Source organism: Cynara cardunculus, assembly GCF_001531365.2.
Source record: "Cynara cardunculus var. scolymus isolate 2C chromosome LG 6, CcrdV1, whole genome shotgun sequence".
Taxonomy (NCBI): domain Eukaryota; kingdom Viridiplantae; phylum Streptophyta; class Magnoliopsida; order Asterales; family Asteraceae; genus Cynara; species Cynara cardunculus.
Window position 1 is genome coordinate 20,452,690 of NC_037533.1, and position 19,330 is coordinate 20,472,019.

The 19,330-nt window shown below is 34.5% G+C and overlaps 2 protein-coding genes across 5 annotated transcripts; both read right to left on the reverse strand.

Annotated features, from left to right (window-relative positions):
* Positions 1-249: 249 nt before the first annotated feature.
* LOC112514919 (transcription factor bHLH47-like) lies at positions 250-4,620 on the reverse strand. 3 transcript variants are annotated; one of them, XM_025121558.1, is made up of 5 exons: positions 4,492-4,620; positions 3,614-3,722; positions 2,607-2,725; positions 1,917-2,044; positions 250-833 (listed from the first exon to the last, which is right to left on the reverse strand). In XM_025121558.1, exons 2-5 carry the CDS (start codon positions 3,637-3,639, stop codon positions 441-443), a joined length of 666 nt encoding a protein of 221 aa, XP_024977326.1. In that variant the 5' UTR covers positions 3,640-3,722; positions 4,492-4,620; the 3' UTR covers positions 250-440. The 3 variants fall into 3 exon arrangements, with proteins under 3 accessions (XP_024977326.1, XP_024977327.1, XP_024977329.1); XM_025121559.1 differs by lacking the exon at positions 4,492-4,620 and adding an exon at positions 4,380-4,449; XM_025121561.1 differs by lacking the exon at positions 4,492-4,620 and adding an exon at positions 3,838-4,368.
* Positions 4,621-7,168: 2,548 nt separating this feature from the next.
* On the reverse strand, positions 7,169-15,086 carry LOC112514396. 2 transcript variants are annotated; one of them, XM_025120843.1, is made up of 10 exons: positions 14,848-15,086; positions 13,955-14,121; positions 13,802-13,866; positions 12,188-12,228; positions 11,522-11,610; positions 11,333-11,446; positions 10,147-10,224; positions 9,862-9,927; positions 8,005-8,082; positions 7,169-7,441 (listed from the first exon to the last, which is right to left on the reverse strand). In XM_025120843.1, the coding sequence occupies exons 1-10, from the start codon at positions 14,966-14,968 to the stop codon at positions 7,334-7,336; spliced, it is 927 nt and encodes a 308-aa protein (XP_024976611.1). In that variant the 5' UTR covers positions 14,969-15,086; the 3' UTR covers positions 7,169-7,333. The 2 variants fall into 2 exon arrangements, with proteins under 2 accessions (XP_024976611.1, XP_024976612.1); XM_025120844.1 differs by having other exon boundaries at positions 13,955-14,118; positions 14,848-15,084.
* Positions 15,087-19,330: the final 4,244 nt, after the last annotated feature.

The following is a 19,330-nucleotide window of genomic DNA, read 5'->3' on the forward strand; positions in this document are numbered from 1 at the left end:
TCTAATATAATTAATAACTTCACATCCACGTCATCAATGATTATACGTTTACCAATCAAAATATATACAAAACAGAAAAAATTAAACGTTTATTACACTAATCGATAAAAACAAAGTTTATCGTCACATAAAATATAAACTAAAACAAACCTCTTTACGTTATAGAACTGATGTTAAGAGGACTGACTCCTCCAAATATTTAAATGGAATAACACTCTAAACTTAAACTATTTATATAATAAGGTATAAAAAACACACCACCACCACTTATTACCTTCTATTGCAAAAACATAGTATTAACACTACACACCACTTGCCCATTGCTTTCCCAACAATTTCCCTTGCAATATTACAAGATGGAACAATGTTATACATATTACAATCCGCTTTTTCTCTTTGGATACCCGAGTGGGATATACTACGTTTGATTGGTTTAAATGTTACGCTCCTTCTCTATGTGGGTCCTCGCCCGCTTTCTCAAGAAGTTGGAATGGCCAAGAATCCGATGGAGTGGGATACCGAGGGTATGGTTTGCTAACGTTTGACACGGGTTTGTTCCCAATAATCAGACCGGAATCTGGTCGTGTGTGAATTTGGACATTGTGACAAGCCGGAATAACAACAACGGAATTTAGAAGTGGATTCCCAGGAGGTAACCTTATGATATCGTGGGGAAGATATTGCGGCAATTGTGGTTCCTGAGATTCCATTGCGGGTGCATTCAGATCGAGGTTTTTTTGGACGGTTCTTTCTTTTATCACGCTCTTTAGTTCACTGATCTGCTTCTGTAGAGCACAAGTCTCGTCTTGAAGCTCGTTCCTTTCCACTGTCACCTGTCCACAAAAAGAGTGTGATCACTACAGCACTCAATACCCATATGCTTTATACAAATTGATGATGAAAAAATAAAATCAAGCTTGAGATTCCTCGGGACGTAAAAAACCAAACCAAACCAAACCAAACGAGCCCAATATATCCCACCTCGAGGTGGTGTTTGGGGGATATGACGACGCAGACCTGACATTTACCCTAAAAAGTAAAACAGTTGTTTTTGTGAACACAACCAGCTAGTGAAAAGTGTGTGAAAGCGAGAAATACGGATATGCTAAAATTCGAAAAGCTACATATGAGTAATCTATAGCAATAAAAATAAAAAGAGAGGAAGAAAGATTTGCTAAAGTTTTGAGAAACTTTATATGATTACTCAACAGCAATATAAATACAAACATGTACAAGAAAAAAATAACCAAGGTATGGAAACTACACACCTCTAGTCTAAACTCATGGCCTGTTTGTTAGCAACTTAATAAGCTTAATGACACCCACAACTTATTTGGCTAGCTATACATGACTGTTTGGTAGCGACTTAATGATGTAGAAAGTAGTTTATTCAGTAAGCTTCTAAAGGAGAGCTCTATGCAGAAAGCCAAGTTATCTCCAAATTTGCTCATCTCAATTAAAAAAAACACGCTTCTTCCATCTGTGAAAAACCATCTCAAAGAAAAACATTCTCAATCTATACAAACAAATTAATACATACAATCAACTTTATTCATACATAACTAATGAAAAACCAACCAAACACCCCCTCAGGGTTCTAGTAACTTAACTACGGGCTTGCTATATTCAAGGGACACAGACCTTTGAGGAAGTCGAATGTCAATGTACCATTTTCTTTTTTTCCTCTATGAACTACTTAAGACAAAATGTTATGGAAACCTTAGACTAATTTATAAGGGATTAAGAGTTTGAGACACCTCCTAAAAACATGAGCACTCGGTCACAGCTAGACTTATTATAGATAGTGTCAATATTTAGTAATCTGGGTGTGTAGAATTTTGTTACACTGAGAGTGACTATGGTTGTATCAGTTTAGAGAAGACTATAAGTTATTGTTGATTTGTTAAAGGCCTTACATATTGTGATTCGGACAATAAAGCTGCATTCTCCTTTTTGAGGGACTTGATTTGATCAAGCATATCCTTGACAACCCGAGTAGTTTCACCCAATATAGAGGCCTTGCCACTGTTTTGCTCTGTGAGTTCTGCAAGGTAATAATTGGTACATAAGATAAACCATTCCTTTATTGAAATCACCCATTACATCTAAGCCATCTTATTCCTTGTAATTGTATAGGGAAATTTATGTATAGGACTATATTCTACTATGGTAGTTCGAAGGTTAAGATTCTTTATGTCCCAAGTCTTATTCCTTGTAATTGTATAGGGAAATTTATGTATATGACTATATTCTACTATGTTAGTTCAAAGGTTAAGATTCTTCATGTCCCACAAGAGTTGCAACATTTACATTATTTAGAGATGTTTTCAAGTCAAACTACATATTGTCCCCATGGAAGTTATTTGTTACAAAGTAGTTATTTGTTTTAGCCCACAAGTTTTATTTGATAATTTTAATTTAATGCTTGTGTAGAGTCACTTATTGCAATTCTTGCAGCACGGAGGTATCATTGCATTTTACTTGCATCAAAACAAACAGCACTCGTGTGGATAAAAGCTATTTCCATGTTCTACATATATGAATGTATTATCAGAATAAAACAAACATAGAAAGCAAAAGATACATTAATATTAATAAGAAATTACCAAGTGCACCAGCCAATTCAAGAAAGAGTTCATTCAAATGCTCACGCTTCATTTTCTCCCTTTCAGCCTTGTGAATTCTTTTAGGAACTTTACCAGGATTCTTCTTGCTAGGGTGCAAGCTGCATCAAGAGCATTTAGTATTAATAAAGAAGAAATCAAGTGTATCGTTTAAAAATGTATATGTAGCATAGATATGCACTCAGAAAAGGAATACAGGCTATAGGACCCTAAAGTGTTGATTCAAGACTTAATTTAAAGATGAAAACGTGAAAACGTTCACAAGAAACATATGTAAGAAAATTTGTGGTTAAAACCATAATAGGATGCTGGACAAGTGTGAAAGCTCAGGTTCCCAAAAGCAGCCTATTGGTGAAATTGCTCACAGTCGGATTCTTGAATGTCTTGAAACGCAATAACTTGCAATTATATGAAATTTTGCTATAGTGAATAACTGATATGGGGCCATATGATCTCAGCAGAAATTATATCTACAAACAAGTTATGAGATTTGATCATTTGAAAGACATGCATAAGAAGGCACAACCAATTAACCAAAAATGTTCTTTCTTTCTAGTAATTTCCAGGTTCATTTCTACAAAGTACAAACCTGTAAAATGTACCATTTTGTGGCCGACAGACCCTCAGCCCCTCAACTAATTCTAAAACAAAGCAACAATGGGCCAGTAGAAGTTCCACATGTGGCAAAAAAGAAGAAAAAAGATTAATGGTATAGTGGAAGAGGAACAAGCTAACAAGTCGCGAGGCAGATCCAAGTTTGAATATTGGCAAACCACCATACTGGGGATGAAACCCTGTTCCGATGCCGTCTATTCCAATGATCTTTCTAATGTGGGGTTATTACAATTGGTTATAATGTTACAGGCTTGTAAGTTCTGATGCATCAAATGACAACTATACAAGACATGAGAAAATTTATCCTTACAAATATTTTTACATTTTCAGGTAAAGGGATCAGGAAATCAAAAGTGAAACCGAAAATTACAGACCAAGTTGGCGATTTTTCTGCACCCATGCTGATAGTGTTAGTTGTCCACAATGTGTATCTCCAAAACCTATGTTCAGATTCTTATTTGTTATCTGGTCAGAGCAGAATTCCTGCATCATAGAACAAGATGCAAAAGACCAAATTCAGGATCTCTCAAATAAAAAATAGCAACAATGAAGCACACATCTTATAACATGAAAAAAATGCATGACTCTAGAAACAGACCAGGCAATGGCAATGCATAATTCAGTTGCTGGTATCTTAATTAGAACAGCTGCATCCAGATCCAGTGCAGTGACTTATGATTGGTAAAGTAAAACCAGGTAACAAAATCAAACAGAGTATTCTAGATTCATCAATTTTGACATTGACAGCAGATGATCACCGTAAGAAAACGAATAACTGAATCAATTAGAAGAAAAGATCATTCGAAATTTCCATTAAAATAAAAGAAAACGTTCAAGCTTCGTTTCCAGTTTCCAATCTCGGTCATTCATAAAACAAAGAATACATAAAATCAAAGTCGTTTTCCTTTCCCCAAATGAATAATTGCAACGAGCAGCTAATCTAGTTGATCATCGCAGATAAAATCGATTAACTCCAAATCAAGTTTCATCTATAGAAAGCCTAAACCCTAGATATCAACTTATAAAAACTGAAAACCTAACTTGCATATCCAAATTCAATTCAATTCAATTCAATTTAAATAGTCCAAAGGCAGAATCAGTGAGTAAAACAATCTTATCAAAACAAAACTAAATCCTCACAGAGAGAATAGCAGATGAAGAAGAACAAGAAGAAGAAGAAGAACAAATTGAACTCACAAAACACAAAAAGCATATGATGAATCGCTATGGAAAAACTAGGGAGCATACGTACCTCGGAGACGCGCCGTCGTGAGGAGAGAGGGGGCGTGTGGCGGACAACAGAAGAGTTTTTATAGGACGTAGGGAGGAGCGTGGCCGGCAACAGCGTGGAAGATGATTCCATAACAAATATTTGACCATCGAGGTCTCACACTGCCACGTCAGTATTTCTTGCCCTCCCTCCATTTTCATTTATTTATGCTTACGGCATCCACAAAAATTTACAGTCGGAAGTTTTCATAAAACCTTACTTTTAATTTTTAAATTTATAAAATTTTGGAATTTCTATTTCGTCCTTATTGTTTTGAAATCACAATTTTTATTATCTTTTTCGTTCTTATGTTTTTTCATTTTTATGGTTCTACATTTCTATATTAATCTTCATACTTAAGGGTGCGTTTGGTGCGCAGACAGGACTGGACAGGACAGGACGGGACAGGACAGGACAGGACAGCTGTTCAGCGTTTGGTAAGACAGGACAGGACATGACAGAACTGGTTAAAATGACCAATTTACCCCGTGAGCTGTTTAGTGTTTTTTCACTACGAAATCAAGTAAACTCTCATAATCAATTCAGCAATTATAATCAATGTAAACCAATTCATCAACAACAACATTCAGCAATCATAATCAATGTAAACCCTAAATCGATTGCTGTAATCCTCTTAGCATAAACAAGCTGGTAAAAATGTAGTTGCTGTAATCCTCTTAGCATAAACCCTAAATCGATTCAAACCTAGCAAACCCTAAATCGATTCAAACATAGCGATGGAGAAGGAGAAGGTTAAGGCAATCATGTACCTGATGAAGGAGAAGGTAATGTGATGGAGGCGGACTGTGTGTATGGACTAGAACTCCCGTCGCCGTCGAGATGGAGGGTGTGCGATGGAGGGTGTCGTCGCCGTCGAGATGGAGGGTGTRCGATGGAGGGTTGCCGATTGAGGCTGTGCGATGGAGGGTCGCCGATTGAGGCTGTGCGATGGAGGGTCGCCGATTGAGGGTGTGCGATGGAGGGTCGCCGATTGAGACGCTGTGAAGGGGATGAAGAAGACGGTGGAAGGGATTGAGGGTAAAGGGGTAAAAAATTCCTTGTTCTAATTAGTTCCAGGGGTAAAGGGTGGACTCCCGTGTCCCACCCTTGTTCTAGTTGGTTCTAGTTAGTCTCACATAAAGCCATAACAAACATGGTACAAGTGTGTTCTGTTCTGTCCTGTCCCACCCTGTTCTGCCTACCAAACGCACCCTAAAAGTAGTGTTTTGGACTTAACGATGAAAACATAAAAATGAATTAAAAAACCAAAGGATGAAAACATGAAATTTTGAAACCATGGGCACGAAATCAGCAATTTTTAATAAACTACAAGGATGAAAAATGTAATTTACTCTAAAAATGTAACACTAGATAATAAATAGTAATATAGATCATTCATGATCTCCATCAAATATGTTCAACCAAGTTGGTAATGAATTTTGTTTGAGCGCATCTTAGAATTTCGTTGAAGCGGGTATTACAATATGCAGCCTTTTAGGCGAATACTATATCCATATTTTCATATTAGATTCAGCTTAAATGCTGCATTGAGAATATTGATGTAGTCTGAGTAAGAAATTAATAGCATACACCACTCTTTTAATGTTAAAATCAAGTCAAATCATGCATTAGAAGTTGAAAAAAGGTTGAGATGTTGACATGTATGAGAAGAAAATTATGGTAATGCTATTTTACGCCCCTTTTATAGGTGGTAATTACACTCCTATATAAAATTGTCCATATGTGGCTTGATTGCCCAGATACAGATAATGGCTAATTCGCTAAACCAGTTGAAGGGTGCTTAATCCATTAAGCCACCAATATTCCATCCATGCCCTTCGAACACTCTCAAAAGAAACTCGCCTTCTTCATCCCAACCATCATCGCCCCCTCTAAAAAGAAGCTTGTCGTCACCGCCCTCTCAACGAACATCGCCGCTAATCAGCCTCCTTCTTGTTTCAGCGAACCTCGCTCCTCCTGTATGAATTTTAACCTTCTATTGTGTTTGCTCCTCTCCGGTTTTTATTGTTCAAATCATTGTCTCCCCTAGTGGTTTTTATTGATGCTAAGTTAATTGGGTTATGCTAGAATGTTCCTTTAGAACCAAAAATTTCTCTTACTAATGATTGTTTTTGGATTCTTGTATAGTTTATCAGATGTGAATGCATCGACATCTCATTCGTGAACCTAATTTTAGATCAACCATCGTTTTAGGTACGCTTTGATCGACATCAACGATGATAAACTATAAATTTTAATCAAATAGTCTGAAAACCCTTTAATACCTACCCAATAGGCGAGTACCATTACAAAAATAGGAAACCGAAACATTCCTCATTTCATCCATTAGGGACCATTTACTAAACGCTTATGCGGTACATGCTTACGAGTCACTTTACCTTGTCGAATGAAAGAGCAATGACAAGATCCAATAGGTTAATTGAAAGTGTTAAGACATTAACGGTAAATGTTCATCAGGTAAGCGTTGGGTAAACGACCCTAATCTTTTGGAAATCATGTACTACTACAAGTTGCATCCCGTGATACTTTTCTTGATTTCGGTTGTCATGGGATGGTGAAGAGTCTGTGTTTTTTTTGTCGTTTTAGTTTTCTTGGTCGTGCAATGGTATGGTCATGGTGGTTGTAAGTTCGGAAACAATATCAACACAAAGAGGTTATTGCCACCGGAATATATTCACATACGCCATCAAGTAAACACATCTATGAGATTAGATGCAACTAGACTCGAAAGATCGTTGAGAACAACCATAAAAAAGGAAGCTCTTTCGAAGATAGAAGTATGGCAACTACTTTTATTCGACTCTTAGACTTTCAAACAGCCGAATTGGAAACGTCGTATTTTTGTTTTTCCATCTAACGCCAAAGCTAAGACGTCGTACTCTTCTACGTACCACAACTCGGAGATCGTTGCCTAAAACCGACCATAGGTGAAAGTGTTAAGATTGCAAATCACACACAAGGTAATAACTATAAAAAATGAATAAGACGACAACATGCATAAAAATGCAACAAATTTTTACTTATTATCTATTTGGCGTAATGATGAGTTTTGTTTCTCAATTATAACCAACCTTTAATTCTTCTTATTCCGTAACCATTTTACCTTATAGAATTAATTGATATTTATGTGACATTTTTGTTTTTATAATATAATTCGACAACTTGACATCAATGGTTACAAGATCTACATGTCAAATGGTTAAAATAGATGCAAAATATGAAAACTTTGAACGTTTGGCTTTTGAACTTATTAAAAAGGCCTCGTTTGCTAAGGCATAAAAGTTCACTTTTTGAAAAACTACCTTTAGATGGTTTTTCAATAAGCTAACTTTTTGATCATTTTGTATTATCATGACTAGTTTATCTGCTAACTTATTAGTCAACAACAAGCTTTTTAGGTAATTCACTAAATATAATTGTAAGAATTTATGTTTGATGAGAAAAGCTATGAAACGTAGTGGGAAAAGAAAATACCTTTGTTCCACGGATGCGATTGTTCAAATGAGCTACTAGTTCATGAAAGTATTGGAGTTCTGAAGCGATGCTCGGTTCCTACAAGTCAAAATGTCAGACTCGCATCTCCGATCAAACTAATCATATGAATGAACGGGCCAATCTATGACGACCAACGAACTCATGGTGAAGAGAGTTAATGTGCATTAACTCTCATGTTTCTCGTGTAAAGTAGTACTTCCTCTATCACAAAATGTACACGGTTTTAGATAAGACAGTTTTACCCTTAATAATAGAGAGGGTAGTGAATTTCTCCATCAAATAATTAAGGGTAGAATTGGTAAGTGAAAAGTTTCTTTTCAAAATTGGACACTTTTTTGGGACCGACTCAAATAGAAGAAATGTGGACACTTGCTTTGGAACGGGCCGAGGAAGTAAGAGATTTCCTAAAATGAACATATCACAATAATTCCTAACAGAAAAACATCCAATAAAACTTTTGATGGAACCCAGCCGAATATTAATCCAGCAAAACTATAAAAATACCCAAAAAAAACAATGATAGTTGACCTACGTTCGAGAAGTACGCTGTTGTTCCTAGGGATGTTAATGAATCGAGTCGAGTTGCAGGTTATTCGAGCTCGGCTAAAAAAATATTACCACGCTCAAGCTCGAATAACTTTTTCACGGTAGAGCTAGATACTCGTTTACAGGCTCGAACACAAAATCAATTAGCTCACTTATTGGCTCGACCCCAATAATTTTATACTTTGATAATATGATTTCTGAACATAAGAACATGTTTGGCTCGAAAAAGTAAATGCTTGAATGGCGTGGCTAGGCTCGACTCGAAAAATTTAATCCAGCTTTCATACGAACCGAGTAAAACATTGGTATTATGAAGCTCGACTCATTAAGTTGAACAAGTTTTAGCGTGTGTTCGAGATCGACTCAAGCTCAAGATAAACGAGCTTGAGCTCAAGTAGCTCATTAAAAGCTCATCTAGTTAACATCCCTAGTTGTCCCTACGATGATCCTTGATTTCTCTAGTGATGATCAAATTTGAGCATGCCCACTAATGACCAATCAAACCTTATAGAGTTTCATATCTGTGGAAACCATACAATTTGACTTTTCATATTTGTAAGTGGCTGATAATCCCTACTGTTACGTCTATGAAAAACGAGCATAGGAAGTGACTATTTTCTGGACAGTTGACAGAAAATATTCAATGGCAACCAACAGCATCTACTTCTATCACTAATTGTACATGGTATTGGTGCATACAGGGGCATAACCAACCTAAATCAAAGTAGACTTTTTTTGATTCAATTAATTTAAATAAAAAATGATTTCTAACGTTTATCACCTTAAATTTGCATCCCTTTTTCTTCAATATTAAAAAAAGAGAGTTGGATCTAAAGTAAGTTCTGTAGGAAGGTAGAAAAACCTGCTATGATATATAGGGCTGAACCAACAAAAGACATGTTCTCAATGAGACAGCAGCATAAATTTGAATGCTATAAAAGAAATCTAAGGCTGCATTTGGTACAAGGGGAGATAACAAAACAAAAACTTGTAAAACGGTGTGATATTTAGACCCTGATAGGACAGGACAGAGTGGCACCAAAGTAGGTGGAACAAAAATCAGGGAGATGGGCGGGACAAGATTGGTAGATTACTAAAATACCATGTCAAATTAAAACTCTAAAACCTTGCTCAATTCTTTCACCTGCCTACCTCTCTCTCACCTGTCCAGTCCCGTCTGCGTACCAAACGCAGCCTAAAGTCGCCACAATAAGTTCGCATTGTTTGGTATATCACAAGTTTTACATGTGCGAAAACCTCAACATAGAAAACCAGAAACAAAATACTAACCTCAGATGAATTATTAGGGTGACCAAGAATCCTTGCAAGTGAGGTATGAAGTATGGCAGGCTCATACTACAGCATAGAAATCAACAAAAGTCAGTAAGAGCAAGGAACTTGAACAGGCAGTCGGTTATAACACAGGTATTAGATTGTAGGGTCGGGATAATTGATTGTTAAAACCACATGGTATGAGAAGTATCATAAAATAACAATAGATAAGGGTCTGAATATGTAGCAGAATTTCCATAGGAAAGTTTAAGGTAAGGGTTGGTAATCTAGCAAGGTTCTTACAAGTTGCTTTCCTGGAGCACGTGGAAGAGCATTCCTTAATTTAGAACGGATAGTAACAGGATCTGTCCCCGAGATTACCTAAGTAAGAAAAAGAAGCATGAAAGAAACATCCAAGCAACAAAGCAATAGTATTACGGTTATAATAATTTCCGTACCCATGTTGAATTTAGAAAATTATGAAGACTAAAAAAGCTATTTTACACATATACACTTCTGCTATGACCTCCTTCGTGTATAGTATACACCTTTGCTAATGTCATCGGATGTGAGGGAATAGTAGTTCCATGGATAAAGGGAACCCCAATTGTTAATTAATAGCTTCACGTAAATAAACAAACGAAAGATAACAGGGAAACACGATATAGTGAAAGCTGGTACATTGAAGATGGTGCAAGAAAAATAAATTACTGAAGCTACATAGAACAAAACCACTCCCAAGTTGAAGGATTCTTGCATCAAACTTCCTAAATTATCCTATCAGGCCTTCAGATAAATATTCATCATTCCGAAGACCATTTAGAATTTTTATTCGGAAACCCCTTTTATGCCAAGTTAAATAGAGCTGACTTGGTTGGCTACACAGAAACTTGGTCAACCCTTTATAATAGCACCTAATACAGTCGGCGGAATGATTGAAGTTTGAGATAAGACCCTTGGTCATTAGACACCGCCATCGTGACAAACTTGTGGGTGGTAAAAAGTGAAATTTGTGAGCTCTTTATGAGTCTTAAGTTGTGGGCTACCAATAACTTCCACTATGATTTGAAGTTGATTTAGAAGTTATTGAACTAGTCTATTGCTTTGGACTTTGGGGAGTCACAAATGATATCAGCACCAGTCCCTATACTATCAGGATGGTGGGGCAAACCTTATTGAGAACGATGAATCCCTGAGGATGGGGTGTTCATAACATATTAGGCAAATCCCACATCGTTGATGAGCAAGGACAGAGTTGGGTGAATTTTAAGTAATGAGAATTTTGAGCTCCTTATAAGCCTTAAGTTGTGGGTTACCAATAACTTTCACCATGCTTTTAAGTTGATTTAAAAGTTACTGGGATAGTCTTGTTGTGCTTTGGGAGTTGGGACGTTACAGCCATCTCAGAGTAAGTGGCCACAAGAAGTGCACAAAAAGAAGAGAAGGAAAAAAGAAAAAAGGAAAAAGGAAAGAGGGGAGGAAGAAGTACCTGCCAGCAACCCAAAAGCACACCAGTTGAAGTCAAAACAACCCTATCCAATACAATTGTCATTGGACAGAGCTTGTCTACAACTGCTTTAACAGCATTTGCTTCAGCCTCAATCTGACAATTTCAGGTTTACTACTACTGGATCAATTGTTGACTTCAAGAATGAAGGCACTACAGAAAGATACTTACTTCCTCTTCTGAGGCAGGAACAGGTAAAATGTGGTGTGAAGCATGGAACATACTAAAATGGTAGAGCTCGGAATTCTGAAACCAAATTACTGACCCAAAAATGATTAAGCATTGCAAGAGAAACAAATTAGACAACAACGGAACTTGTTCATAGATTGCAGCAGACCCCAAACTTTTGTCTCATAAGCAGAGGCGGACCCAGGAATTTTTCAAGGGGTGGCACCATTTGACTGTAAGGATTGAGAGCTATAAATAATTTCCAGAAAACCATCATAGAGTTATTGGTTTATTCCTTGCATTTAGCAAGGAAATATCCCGTGTTCGATCCTTCTCACAGCCCTCCTTTTTCAAAAAAATATATAGAAAAAACCAAAAAGTAAAAGCTGAAAGATAAGAAATTTGCTAAACACGAGATTCAAACCCGTGCCCTTTCAAACATGAAGCTTCAATCAGGCAACGTAAACCAACTCAGCCACAAGAAACTTCATTCATAAGTTTAATTTTAAGAAATATAGGGGCACACAACAAAACATTATGGTGACATCCTTAAGAAACGTAAATTTCTACCACTACAACAAGACCATGAAGCGGTGGGTCCGACCCTGTTCATAAGACTTTAAACTATAATTCTATGTTTGACTGGTAGACAAAAACTACTGTCCTTACCTTTCTCGAGGGATGGAGAAAATATGTCCCTTACTGCTTTCCTGCAGTAAGAAGCAACATGTATAAATGGATGGAAGCATGGTCAATTCACACTTTGAGAAAGAATAATCCATAAATGGAAACTATAGCCATGTTTCTATTGAGATTGCATATGACGTTCATTATAAGCACCACACAACAGGCATTTTATCCCAATCTATTTTCAGTAGGCTAAAAAGTAAGACCCAATTAAAATTAGAACAGACGTAACGATCAAGTCTACATGACATAACCATCATCTGTACACACTCTGATATCTCAAGTCAAAGTCTTAAATATATCACAATTACAATGTTCTACATAAGCATTCAAGTCAAAGTCTTATATATATCACAATTACAATGTTCTATGTAAGCACATGACTCAAACATTATTACAGGTATGACCATATAGATTTTTCTTAACATGTATGGCAAATTGATCTATTGTGATGTTCGTGATGCCGAAAATTAGTTATGTTTGGACTTCAGTGCCTGTCCATGGCAGCAAGTTATCTCAGGAAAGTACTCATGAATCTTAAGTCGATTGAAGAGATTAGTTCCACTTCATGAAATGACCATAGCTCCAAAAACACCCAATATTAGATTATAGGATAATTACTACAGTAGGGAGAAGCAGGGAAATTGCTTGTCCTAGTCATCTAAATAATAACTCTCCATTCAATTCCCTGAAACTTACAACATTAGTCCAATAGAAACAACATGTGTTAACCAACATCGTATTTTTGTATCTTAATGGTATACAATTTAAGCCAGACATCATACTCTTAGGGAGGAGGCGGCTCACTTTAAAGCTTCATTTTGTAAAATTTAAAGAGGCACTGACCAACCTTCTCTATATTGTGGTGACCCCACTCCTATATTCAAACTTCATAGCTGGGAATGTCTATGAAATACTAAACATGCCATGCACGGCTATGAAGACTAGGCTATGGCCTATGGCAAGCAAGTTGGTAGTATCTTCTATATGTGCAATGCTATTTTAGTTATGGGAATAGATACTAGAGAACAATCAAGAACGTACTTGTCCATGCCAGATCCAGCAGACATTGTTAAAACCAGGGGATAAAATACCCTAATGTTAAACTTTTACTTAGATGGTAAATTATATAACTGAAAACATCATCAATGAAGTTTGATTCCATTTATCATTTGTGTGAGATGAAAATGGAAATTTCTTTGCTACTTAGGTCACCTTTTAGAGAAAGAAGACCAACACGGGTGGTGCATCTAGTGGCCCAATTACCTTGGAACCAGAATGTAATAGATCATTTCATTCAGATGTATGAGTTAATTCTTAGACATGCTATTCCTCCAAAGTTAATTAAGATTCTCAATGTCGAAATCCTCTTCTGCATTTTGTTTGTAACAGGATGCATGCTTCTATATTATTTTGCATGCCTGTTCATGCACTCACAATCTTAAGGTCCAAAAAACTTGCTCTTTGAGCTTGGTCATGTCATAAAATATTAACCTTTCATCACTTCTTTCTATCAAGTTGAGTATTTGATTTGTACACACCAATGTGCATCACACAGAAACACATAAAAGGTTATGAAAGTTGCAATTTCCTTACGAGATAGGATGTGAGTACTCGGTATTCATATATAATACATTAGCTCTAACAGGAGGATTGGCAGCCTGCAGAGGTAAGAATATTAGCAAGCAATGATACCATTAATAAATGAACATATGTGATATCACTAACTTATCATACTCGCATAATTACCTTCAAAACTGGAGTCACGGATCCATTGTGAACATCAAAGAGGTCAGAAAGTTTCATTGACTGTGAAGTCTCTCCCTTCTTGAGAAAAAGTGCACCATGCTCGTCCAAATCCCTGGTCATTTTGTCATACAATCTCAACCTCTCTGCATTCGAAACTGGAAGATCTGCTACAAATTTATTTGACCCTCTAGTTACTGTGTATAGAAGAGCTAAAGTTGACCTTCTTCTACGTATGCAATAAAAAATTAGGAACATTGACTTGAAGGACCTTCCCACCTTGCTTACATTTTGGTGCAATTGGAGCTCATTAAAATTCAGAAAGAAGAACCCACTTCAATACTTTTTGAAATATCATAACAAAGGTTATCGAGCATGCAATGTCATTTCTTCATCAAAAGTGTAGACTTGATTTCCATACCATCCGAATTCCATCTTCATAATTTCCCACAAAGAAAGCAAGTTCAATAACTTAAATCTTCTAATTGGCACAATTATCTTATCACTTTGTTCTGATCACTGGCTCTTCATATATAAAAAAATTATATCCGTTTCTGAAGGCTATTAATTAGATTTAGTCATATACACACGGACATACATCAGCTACTGTATGCGTAATTCGATTTTATACTAACTAATAAGTAACAAGCCTTGTAGCTTCTTGCAGCAACATCCGTCATAATTACATTATATAGAATTACGTTTTCGAAAAACTAGAGCTAATTAATGTAATGTATAATTGCTACTAGATCGCATTAGGCAGACAAATATTATCGAAAATCTACAATCACTAAGCTATCTAATTCAAGTTCTGCAAACTTTAGCTAAACGCATCAAGTTCAGTTCACAAAATGAAGTTAAGATAATTAAAAGGAGAAATCGAATCGATTGATTACCTGTTGAAGGAGGAGAAAATGTAGAAGCCATCCGGAACACAGCATAGAAGGTGATCAAGGATATGAACCAAATCAAAGTGGCTGTTTTTGATTGATTATACCAATTCCTTACCCTAGCCATTTGCTAATCAAATTTTGGTAAGAACTGAGATCAATCATACCATCAAATCTCAGGATTTCGGTTGAATTTTGGTAGCATCAGAGAGGTCACACCGAATGTTTTCTCAAAGGATTGAAGTAGGGGTTTCTCCATCTAAATTGCAAACGGTGTCGTTTTGGATGAAGATCTTTTTTAATTAGTTCTAGCCCATGTTCCAAAAAGCTTGCAGTAACAGTCATAACTCACGGTTTTTATAACAAACAGTCATGCTTGTGGTATATCATGAATTAGGGGTTTCTCCATATAACATTTTATTTTTTCTTATTTTGTTAATGTGTTATTTGTTAGTTTTTTTTATATATAACTTAATTTAAATTATTTATATATCAATAACATATTGAATAATAGTATAAAATATATATATATATATATATATATAAGAATTTATATGATATAAAGATGTGTCATTATAAAACCTTGTTTGAAGATGTGCCTTAAAAAACGTCACGGCCTCTCCATGGCTCAACTTGAGGCTTGACCTCACCTCATGTTTCACACCGTTTAAAACCTTGTTTGAAACCATGGCATTAATAATTTCCATCTTCGTCTATGTGTTTTTAGCCTTTATGGTTAGAAATTTATTGTTATTTTTGTCCTTGAACTAAATTCCTACTTTAAGTACAAGGAACCAAAACAGTAAATAATTGAAAACTATAAGAACCGAAACAATAATAAAATTATAAATCATAAGAGCAAAAATATCAATAAATGACAAACCATCTATATATATATATATTAAAGAAGAAACCAAGCATAATGAGGTGGCACCTTCTAATGCTCAGAACTTCTCCTATCTTTTTTCTCAATTTTTTTATTTTTTTAAATGTTGAATATATTAAAGACTTTTTTATCCCTGTATCAAAATGTATAGTTCATAATTAATTGGGGTTTTTTGTAATTTTGTATACCCAAGTTTAACCTCCAACTCTTGATTTGCTCTTTCATTTACTTTCTTTTATTTCTTAATGAAATTTGTTTCTCAAAGTTTCAATAATAAACAAAATGAAATCCTACAAATTCTTTTAGTAAGGGATGAAGATAATGAGAGTTGAAGAAGAATTCAAAGATTTTGAAAGGTATGTAGAAATTATATTCATTAAAAAATGTGATTTGTTATTACATATTTCTTTTTCAATATTGTTGGATTTGTTGTTATCATAGATTATGCTTGTGTTTATTATTGGATCATATAAATTCGAATAAAATTTTGATATTTTGTAATCACAAGATAACCTCCGACTATTGATTTGCTCTTTAATTTACTTTGTTAATTTATTTCTTAATGAAATTTGTTTTTCGGAGTTTCAATAATATACAAAATGAAATCCTACACATTTTTTTAGTGAGGGATGAAGAAGGTGAGAGTTTGAAGAAAAATTTCAAAGATTTTAAAAGGTATGTCTATATCTATATATATATTAAAGGAGAAACCAAAGTTGATGACTTGGCTTCTCCTAAATGTTAGAAACTTATTTATCTTTTTTTCCATTCATCCTTCTTTAATTTTTTTTTTTAAATTTTTATAAACATTGATTATTCATTTATGTTTGCATTTAACATAATCTTTTCATTTTCTCTAACTCTTTTTCATGAATTGTTCATCATTCAATCTATTTTTCTCCATCTTCATCCTTTGATTTGTTTTTTATTTCATAAATTGTTAGTTTTCAACAAATATATTTTCAAGTTTATTTCGAGAAGACTAATTCAGGTATGCGTTCCTTTTTATTTTTGTTGGGATTTTAGAATTTTTTTTTTTACTTTTCTCTTCTATAATTGTCCTAAGTTTTCTCAATGAAACAGAGTGTTTGTTCTTGACAACATTTTTAGAGTTTTCATAGCAACAATGGTTCGATTAATGATCTGATGATGGAATCTTGAAAGTACCACCAACCATAATGTAGCCTCAACAAACTTCAACATGTTTTTGTAATGATTATTTTTTTTCAAGTATACTTTGAGAAAACTAATGTGTGTATGCATTTCTTTTTACTTTTTTTTTTAAGATTTTAAAGTTTTTTTTGTTATAATTTTTTATGTAGCATCACCAAACTTCAATATGTCTTTTTTTAATGGTTACATTTTTTTTCCAGATTTATTTCGAGACGATTAATCCGAGTATACAATTCTTTTTAATTTTGTTGAGATTTTAGAGGTCTTTTTTTAACTAATGTATGAAGTGGCCTCTTCTAAAGCCTCCTCATTTTTCTTTTTTCTCCTTCATTCTCTCAATATCCACTACTATATTTTATTTGTCAATTTATGTTTTTTTCTTAAATGTTTGCATTCAACTCCAAACCATCCATCTTCTTCTATATTAATCTAATGACATAAGTCCAAACCATTCATTTTTTCCAATCAATCATTTATTTTTATATATAAAAACAACTATTTATTCATCTTCATCTCTCACATCCTCTCAAATTTTATCTCAATCCTATACGTCTCTAAATTTATTTTCTTTCTCTTTGGCTTTTCTTTTATTTTACTATTAATAATATTCATAGGTTTTTTTATTTTTTTCACTTCTCCCATAATTTTATGTATGTTTTTATCGTTATTTAGATTGCATTATAGTTTTTATGCATTATGTCATGAAGATTTGAAGAAGTCTTCAAGTTCAATATTTGATTTTTTGGTTGCAATATAAGGTAATAATTTTATATTGATTTGTTTCATGATTTTGATTGCATTATAATTTTATTTATGTTTGTATCGTGATTTTTGTTTGCAATATAACTCTTATGTATTAGGTGAAGATTTAAAATATTCAAGTTCACTATGTAGTTTTTACTTATGTTGAACGTTTTTTGGTTTGCAGGTTTTCGAGTTCTTTAACATTTATATATCAAGTTTTGAAATTTTGAATTTTTCAAGTTTGGGTTGTGGGAAAAATTTATGATTATGATCTAAGGTAAGGATTTTATGCAAGTTTGTTTTGTAATTTAGAGTGTATTAAAATGTTATGTATGTTTGTATCAAGATTTTGATTGGATTATATTTTTAAGTATGTTCTTATCGTAAGTTTAGTCATATTATAATTTTATGTATGTTCATGTAGTGATTTTGATTGCATTATAATTTTATCTATTGGGCTATAAAGATTTGAAGTCTGTAAGTTTGGTATGTAACTTTTTACATATCGTACGGTTGGTTCATTCACTATTGTGTTTTTAAAATCAAGGTGTGTGTTGAGGACGAAAAATGGTACATGTACATCATCCTTTGAAAGAAACATATCTTTATGTGGAGTATTTTTTATTCTTGAGTTTGTGTCAGATTTCTTAATATTCCCGTTGTTATTATTACTCATTTTATTTAGTTTTACAACTTTATTACTAAACAAATCTCTCTCTCAATACACACACACACACACACACACACATATATATATATATATATATTAAAAATTCACTAACTATATTTTATTTAACTTTTTCGAATTATTTGAATACGATTTGTTGATGATTCTATTAACAATTAATATATATTTATATAGACAATCCTCAGATCATTAATCAAAGTACTCATACTACCGCGCAACGCGCGATTCCATACTAGTATATATAAAGCAGAAACATGGACCGCTGACGTGTCATCACCTCAAAAGAGCTTTCCTACCTTCTTTTTTTCTCATTTTTTCATTTTTTTTCAAAGCAAAACCTTCAATCTTTCACCTTTACGTTTTCCCTTCTTCTTCTTCATGGTTTCTTCTTCTCCATTAATAAATTACATTTTTGTTCTTTACCCTTCTTCTCCCATTCCCGTATCTTCTTCCCCCTTCATCCCATCCAACCTTCCTCAGAAACCAGCATCTATCCCTGCCGCACCTCCACCGCCTTCTAACCTCAACCGTAATGCTAATGCTAACAGTCCGGCATGACTGGTTTTGGGTCACCGTCGAACACGTTGACTAAACCCGTGTGGGATACGGTGAAATGAGATATTTCGAGGATTATTAGTAATTTTCCCCAAATGAAACAAGATGGTCATTCAAGCTCAATAAGCGTCAGCTTCCTTTGGCAACATGCTTTGCCATAACAATAAATAAAAGTCAAGGACAATCACYACGCCATGTTGGCTTGTATCTCCCAAACCAAGTGTTTACCCATGGCCAACTGTATGTTGTTGTATCACGAGTTACATCACGTGAAGGGTTGGTCATACTAAATGCCGACAATGAGATTGAAGATCGAACCTTCATTAAAAATATTGTTTTCAAGGAAGTCTTCCAAACTATTTCTTCAACAACTCATGATCTTCAGGTACGACATGCTCAAGATTTATAGTAATTATTAAATATTGATTAGCTATAACACTGAT